At 44.3% G+C, this 8268-nt stretch overlaps 1 protein-coding gene across 1 annotated transcript in view; it reads left to right on the top strand.

Moving 5' to 3' along the window:
- C22H19orf18 (chromosome 22 C19orf18 homolog) overlaps positions 1-8268 on the top strand; it is a 26403-nt gene extending 18135 nt beyond the window's left edge. The window contains exons 2-5 of the mRNA XM_035283970.3: positions 13-117; positions 979-1081; positions 3625-3785; positions 7511-8268. Coding sequence (XP_035139861.1) covers positions 13-117; positions 979-1081; positions 3625-3785; positions 7511-7569 — 428 coding nt within the window. The 3' untranslated portion in view covers positions 7570-8268. The remainder of the gene's footprint in view (positions 1-12; positions 118-978; positions 1082-3624; positions 3786-7510) is intronic.

Below are 8268 nucleotides of genomic sequence, written 5' to 3'. Positions count from 1 at the left end.
TTTCTTTTCAAGGCAATAAACAGTCACAACCACCCAGAAACATCACCAGAGAACCCAAAGTGTTCTTTCGTAAAACCCAATTTTCTGGGATTCAAGGGGCTGCCTCCAGATCGATGGGTGAGTCATTGAATTTCTCATTCAGTGAGGTGAGAATTGTAGCCTGGGGTCCTTTTGTCTGCTGCGTGAATGTGTACTATGTGCTTGCTGGTAGAAAGATCCATAAAATGTAGTATAATTAGGTAAACATTTGCTTGGAATTTAGATCTTACACTCTTCACTCTCTGTTAGGTTGTGCTTTCTCTTTAGGGATTGTGACTTTCTTCTCCTTCATTTCACTTTAATTATCACACACAAAACCCTTGATCCCATCCTGATTATGTATATGTGTTTGTTTGACTTGAGTTGTAACTTGATGGATGTTTTGGTGAATCATAAGATGAAAGCCACTTCCCCTTCAGCTGCCAACACAGCAGGTGTTGTCACACAGAGTCAGGGACCCAGTGTCTCTACAGAGCAGAGGGGAGGGCTCTGACCCAGGATGGGAGGTAAACTTGAGTCAGGGATCGTTGGGAATGAAAACTATATTTGTTCACATAGGCTGTGAGATCTAACTTCAGTATTTTCTAAAATTAAGAATGCTCGTCTGAGCAACATGGCGAAACCCCATCTCTTCAACAACACACACAAAAATAGGAGGTTATAGTGGCACATGCCTGTGGTGCCAGCTACTTGGGAGGCTGAGGCAGAATAGCTTGAACCTGGGAGGCAGAAGTTGCAGTGAGCTGTGGTCGTGCACTGCACTCCAGCCTGGGTGACAGAGTGAGACTCTGTCAAAAAGAAACAAAGAAAGAAAGAAAGAAGCTATTTATAAAAGTGTTTCTGGTTTTGAATTTTATTCCCCTCTGTAAAGACAAATATGTTAACTGAAAGACAGCTAAAATGAAAATTTTTGAGCACTTCTTTTCTTTCCATTTTTAGCAATGATTCAGCATAGACCTGCTCTTGTTAAAGTAATTTTGATTTCAAGTGTAGCCTTCAGCATTGCCCTGATATGTGGGATGGCAATATCCTGTATGATATAGTAAGTATCTGCTTAATAACATCTACTATCCTTAAATAAGACATAACAAGTCAACTGACGATTATTTAATGTCAAAGGATGACGATGATATTTCTTATAATTGCTTAATTATTATAGTGAATACAAATTTCCAGATTAGTGTTTTTCAGATTGTGGATTGTACTCATGTTGAGTCATGATACATATACAAAAAAAAAAAAAAGAAACAGGACAGAATACAATTCAGCAGAATAGAAAATATCAGAAAACATTACTTAAACTATTAACGTAAAAGACTGATGTTTAAACTTTTCAAACACACGTGTGAGACAGGCACACACACACAGAGACACACAGTTGTGAAATAAAATATATTTCTTACTGGGAGTTATGGTCAAAAATGTTTGAAAGACACAGTTTGAGATGCTGGCATCCTCCCAAAATTCAGTGTTTTATTTTATTTTATTTTACTTTTTGTATTTTACTAGAGACTGGGTTTTGCCATGTTGCCAGGCTGGTCTTGAGCTCCTGGCCTCAAGTAATCCACCCGCTTTGGCCTCCCAAAATGCTGTGATTACGGGTGTGAGCCATCATTCCCAGCCCCCCAAACATGGCCTCCCAAAGTGCTGGGATTATGGGTGTAAGCCACCATTCCCCCAGAATTCGGTATTTTAAAATGAACTTGAGGCCAGGTGATGTGGCTCATGTCTGTAATCCCAGCACTCTAAGAGACCTGAGGTTAGGAGTTTGAGACCAGCCTGGCCAATGTAGTGAAACCCCGTCTCTACTAAAAATACAAAAATTAGCTGGTCGTGGTGGCAGGCGCCTGTAATCTCAGCTAGTCAGGAGGCTGAGACAGGAGAATTGCTTGAACCCAGGAGGTGGAGGTTGCAGTGGGCAGAAATTGTGCCCTTGCACTCCAGCCTGGGCGGGAAGCAAAAACTCTGTCTTAAATAAATAAAAATAAAATGAACTTGCTACTTTGGAGGGAATCTCCATAGTACACAGCAGAAAAGAGCTATCACACTCCCTTTTACTAGAAATGTATCAGTGCAGTCTGGGGTAATAGCAGCTTTGGGGGAAGATACATCACCATCTTCGCAAATAAAGCTTTGGGTCAAGCTCTTTCAAGTGATATAATCGTTTTGAAATTCACAGTAGAAAAGGGTGAGACAGACTGTGACCTCATGCTGTTCTGACCAAACCAACAGACTCTGACTCCTACTTTATGATTCCATGCTAGGATTCCATTCTATCCTACCAGAAACAGCTTGAGAAGTACATGATTGCTGGCTTCATTAGAATTAAGTATGAAAACAGGAGACATATTGCCATGTGTGGGATATTTTTGGGGGTAGCTATGTTAAGACCACCTTAGAGTAGGTCACATGAAGGCAAAGTGAGATGAAACATAATGGGAAAAATTTTGGTAATGAGAGTGTAACCTGCGTGCTTGCTTATGGGTTATCTCCACTACATCGACTTAATTTATGTACCTGTATAGGCCGGAGGCAGTGGCTCACGCCTGTAATCCCAACACTTTGGGAGGCCAAGATGGGGGTGGATCCCTTAAGCTCAGGTATTTGAGATCAGCCTGAGCAACATGGTGAAACCATGTCTGTACAAAAAAATACAGAAATTAGCCAGGTGTGGTGGCATGCACCTGTAGTCCCAGCTACTCAAGAGGCTGAGGTGGGTGGATGGCTTGAGCCCAGGAAGTGGTGGTTGCAGTGATCTGAGATCATGCGACTGCACTGTAGCCTGGGAGACAGAGCAAGACCTGTCTCAAAAAAAAAAAAAATTATGTTACTGTAGCTTCTGTATAATTTCATTATTATAGACAAAAATATTAATAAATATAAAGTTTTCTAAGACAATTCAGTAAAACATATCTCCTGGACACTCAGTGTTCAATTGAGTTTTTGAGCTGTTCAATTCTTACTGTTTTCACATTTGTATTAGCACTAAGCTATAGTAAAGCCTGAGGCCAAAACAAAACCACCTGTTCAGAAGTAAAGTTTTATGTAATTTTTAGTGGTTCATTTTTTCCAGAAGTAGATTTTGAAAGAAACCTCGTCTCTACTAAAAATGCAAAAAATTAGCCAGGCGTGGTGTTGCGCACCTGTAATCCCAGGTACTTGGGAGCCTGAGGCAGGAGAATTGCTTGCACCCGGGAGGCAGAGGTTGCAGTGAGCCAGGATCATGCCACTGCACTCCAGCCTGGGCAACAGAGTGAGACTCCATCTAGAAGAAAGAAAGAGATGATTTGTCTTGATTATGGTTTTTCGTCAACATCTTAAGTTTTGAACCCAGTGCGAGTGCCTTGTTGACTTCTAGTCCTGGCTTTGATCCATGCTTTGGGATTATCAGAGTTACTCCTCACTACAGGAAACGGCCTGACCATACAGACATTTGAGATCTGACCACGATTAGTCTGGTTTCAAAGTCTTATTCCTGCACCCACCGCACAAGCAACTCCTTTCCAGTCAAAATGTGGCATGATTACGAAATGAATTATTCGCCATGAAAACTGTGCTTCTAAATTAATTTATACCATTCTCCAGTCAACTGGCACAGGCTGAGGAAAGACAGCAGCTTGAGTCACTTTACAAGAACATCAGGATACCATTATTAGGAGACAAAGAAGAGGGCTCAGAGAACGAGGATGAGTCTATGCACCTACTTCCAGAGAATGAAAAGGAGCTGGAGAAGTTCATCCACTCAGGTAGAGTGACCCGTCAGAGCCACTCACAGGAAAGCCAGGCTGGCTGCAGTGGCTTAGTTTTCACAGGGCAAGATAAGTGGGAGTTAGGAGAGTTTGAAGTAAAGGAGACAAATATTCACAGCCACACTTACAGAAATGAACCTTTCTCATCAAATCATACAGATGGGTAAACAGCTGTGGGGTTGCTCAACTCCTTTTGCAGGGCAATGCCATGGATCTAACAGAGTTCAGGAAACAAACTTTTCCCAGCACAAAACATTTCCCTTAAACACACTCATTACCATGATGTTATCCTGCATTCAGAACACAGGCAGGGCCGGGCGTGGTGGCTCACGCCTCTAATCCCAGCACTTTGGGAGGCCGAGGCGGGTGGATCACGAGGTCAAGAGATCGAGACCATCCTGGTCAACAAGGTGAAACCCCGTCTCTACTAAAAATACAAAAAATTAGCTGGGCATGGTGGCGCGTGCCTGTGATCCCAGCTACTCGGGAGGCTGAGGCAGGAGAATTGCCTGAACCGAGGAGGCGGAGGTTGCGGTGAGCCGAGATCGCGCCATTGCACTCCAGCCTGGGTAACAAGAGAGAAACTCCGTCTCAAAAAAAAAAAAAAAAGAACACAGGCAGAAGTTTCACCTGCATCATCTGTCTCCATCTGATGTGAAAATGGGATCCAGACCCACAAAATAGAGGCCATTACCCCAGGGTAAAAGTTCCCCGCATGCCATGCCTACCACAGACATGTTCTGTTGTCCTTGTGAGAAGAGGGTGACACTGCTCATTTAAAACTGATTTTTTTTAAGACAGAGTCTCGCTCTGTCACCCAGGCTGAAGTACAATGGTACAATTGTGACTTACCACAATCTCTGCCTCCTGAGTTCAAGCAATTCTCATGCTTCAGCCTCCCTGGTAGCCGGCACTACAGGCGTGTGCCACCACGTCTAGCTAATTATTTATGTTTTTAGTAGAGACAGGTTTTTACTATGTTGGCCAGGCTGGTCTCAAACTCCTGACCTCAGGTGATCCACCTGCCTCAGCCACCCAAAGTGCTGGGATTACAGGCATGAGCCACCCACCTTGCCTGGCCTTAAAACTGATTTTATAGAAGTTCTTTTTTTTTTTTTTTTGAAATGGAGTCTCCCTATGTTGCCCAGGCTAGAGTGCAGTGGCAAAATCGCAGCTCACTGCAACCTCCACCTCCTGGGTCCAGGTGATTCTCCTGCCTCAGACTTCCAAGAAGCTGGGATGACAAGCATGTGCCATGACTCCTGGCTAATTTTTGTATTTGTAGTAGACATGGGGTTTGACCAGTTAGCTAGGCTGGTCTTGAACACCTGACCTCAACTGATTCACCTGCCTCAGCCTCCCAAAGTGTTAGGATTACAGGCGTGAGCCACTGCTCCTGGTCTTTTTTTTTTTTTTTTGAGATAGAGTCTCGCTATGTCACCCAGGCTGGAGTGCAGTGGTGTGATCTTGGTTCACTGCAGCCTCAACTTCCTGGGCTCAGTCAATCCTCCTACCTCAACCTCCTCAGTTGCTGGGACTACAGGTGCACATCAGTATGCCCGGCTAATTTTTTTTTTTTTTTTTGAGATGGAGTCTCACTTTGTTGCCCAGGCTGGAGTGCAGTGGCGCCATCTTGGTTCCCTGCAACCTCTGCCTCCTGGATTCAAGCGATTCTCGTGCCTCAGCTCCCCGCTTCCCCAGTAGCTGGGATTACAGGCACACACCACCACATCTGGCTCAGTTTTGTATTTTTAATAGAGACCGGGTGTCACCATGTTGGCCAGGCTGGTCTTGAACTCCTGACCTCAAGTGATCCACCTGCCTCAGCCTCCCAAAATGTTGGGATTACAAGTGTGAGCCTCTGCACCCAGCTAATTTTTGTGTTTTTGGTAGAGATGGTTTTCACCATGTTGCCCAGGTTGATCTTGAACTCCTGACCTCAAGTGATCCGCCTGCCTCAGCCTTCCAAAGTGATAGAATTACAGTTCCGAGCAACCGCGTCCAGCTAATTTTTACATTTTTCATAGAGACGGTTTTCGCCATGTTGCCCAGGTTGGTCTCAAAATCCTTGGCTCAAGAGATCTTCTCATCTTGACCTCCCAAAGTGCTGGGATTACAGGTGTCAACCACTGAGCCCTGCCCAGAAGTTCTGAGATTCTTGGGTAACTGTTTAAAAAAGTCTAGAGAGAAACCTATGGAGAGTTCAGTATCTGATTCAGTCCTACTAACCATCCCTCACATGCACTTTCTCTCTAAAAACTCCAGACGTAACACTTTGGGAGGCTGAGGCAAGCAGATCACGAGGTCAGGAGTTCAAGACCAGCCTGAACAACATGATAAAACCCCATCTCTACTAAAAATAGAAAAAAAGCTAGGCATGGTGGCACTTGCCTATAATCCCAGCTACTCAGGAGGCTGAGGCAGGAGAATCGCTTGAAACTGGGAGTCGGAGGTTGCAGTCAGCTGAGATTGCACCACTGCACTCCAGCCTGGGTGACAGAGTGAGACTCTATCTAAAAAAAAAAAAAAAAAAAAAAAAATCCAAAAACTCCAGACCTAAGCAGAAAGAGGCAGAATGACCAGAGCAGGAGAGATCATTGATGCTCACTGAGGCAGACAGCTTTGTCATAACCTGTAGAAAATATTTTTCTGGGCCAGGCACAGTGGCTCACACCTGTAATCCCAGTACTTTGAGAGGCCGAGGCAGTTGGATCACTTGAGGTCAGGAGTTGAAGACCAACCTGGGATACATGTCAAAAACCATCTCTACCAAAAATACAAAAATTAGCTGGGCACGGTGGCTCACACCTGTAATCCCAACACTTTGGGAGGCCAAGGTAGGCAGATCACTTGAGGTCAGGAGTTCAAGACCAGCCTGGCCAATATGGTGACACCCCGTCTCTAGTGAAAATACAAAACTGAGCCAGATGTGGTGGCACATGCCTGTAATCCCAGCTACTGGGGTGACTGAGGCACAAGAATTGCTTGAACCTAGGAGGCAGAGGTTTCAGGGAACCGAGATGGCGCCACTGCACTCCAGCCTGGGTGACAGAGTGAGACTCCGTGTCAAAAAAAAAAAAAAAATGAGCCTGGCATAGTGATGTGCACCTGTAGTCCCAGCAACTGAGGAGGTTGAGGTGGGAGGATTGACTGAGCCCAGGAAGTTGAGGCTGCAGTGAACAAAGATCACACCTCTTGCACTGCAACGGATCACAAGGTCAAGAGATTGAGACCATCCTGGCCAACATGGTGAAACCTCTACTAAAAATATAAAAATTAGCCAGGTGTGTTGGCAGACACCTGTAGTCCCAGCTGCTCGGGAGGCTGAGGCAGGAGAATCACTTGAACCCAGAAGGCGGAGGTTGCAGTGACAGTGAGCTGAGATCATGCCACTGAACTCCAGCCTGGCAACAGAGCAAGACTCTGTCTCAAAAAAAAAAAGAAAGAAAATATTTTGCCAATGTCTTTTTCCCTTATTGGATTATAACCTTTCTACATTCTCCTTTTACCAGGCATTTATACAACTTGAATACACAATGTGGAAAAATAATTTTAAAATTTAATTTTCACCATCTTCATCAGACAAATAACAATCATTATGAAGCCCCAGAAAATTCCACCATTGGTATCTCTATTTTTCCAGGCTTTTCTCTTTATCTCTTTTGTCTCCATTTTTATTCCCCACTTATTACTATCTCAGTAACATCGTTTCTACATTTTAGTTATTAGATCAAAAAGCAGGAAAAATATTAAGAAGAAACTGAGTGAAGAGCGAAACTGAGAAAGAGGAAAAACGACAAAGAATGGGACACACAATGGAAAAGTAGACGACTTGTGAATGCAGATGACAGAGGTGCTAGCTGAGGCCTCGGAGGAAAAACGGGGGGTGGCGGGAGAGAGCACGTGGCGTGGCTTGCTCCCAGAGAACCTTGTAGAAGAGGAGATCGACGAAAGAAACACCAGATGTGTGTCCCAGAAAATAAAGCCAGATCATATAGCAACTCTTGCTTATTGACTCTCATGGTTCATGAATAATTATAACAATTGGAAAATAGAAAAAAATCCAACTCTGTTAAGGATGAAAGAGACATTGTCAGGACTTTCTTTTCTTGCTCCTGACCAGAAATAATGCACAAGTAATTTTGGGAGGCTATCTTCCAGACCATGCCAGGGGAAAGCTTTCACGAAGCACAACCTTCCTGGTGAGATTACCTGTGAGTTCCATACCTTGTCTACGTTGTACACATGAGGAAACTGAGGATGTCGAAATAAATGTGACACCGGATTCAAACACACTCATTGTTAGCCAGGTGTGGTGGCAGGCACCTGTAATCCCAGTTACTCAGGAGGCTGAGGCAGGAAAATTGCTTGAACCCAGGAGTCGGGAGGTTGCAGTGAGCCGAGATTGCGCCACTGCACTCCAGCCTAGTTGACAGAGTGAGACCTTGTCAAAGAAAGAAAGAAAGAAAAAGGGGCGGGG

Source organism: Callithrix jacchus, chromosome 22 (genome assembly GCF_049354715.1).
Source record: "Callithrix jacchus isolate 240 chromosome 22, calJac240_pri, whole genome shotgun sequence".
Lineage (NCBI taxonomy): Eukaryota > Metazoa > Chordata > Mammalia > Primates > Cebidae > Callithrix > Callithrix jacchus.
The sequence above is the reverse complement of the archived record's forward strand: the minus strand, read 5'-3'. Positions and strand labels throughout refer to the sequence as shown.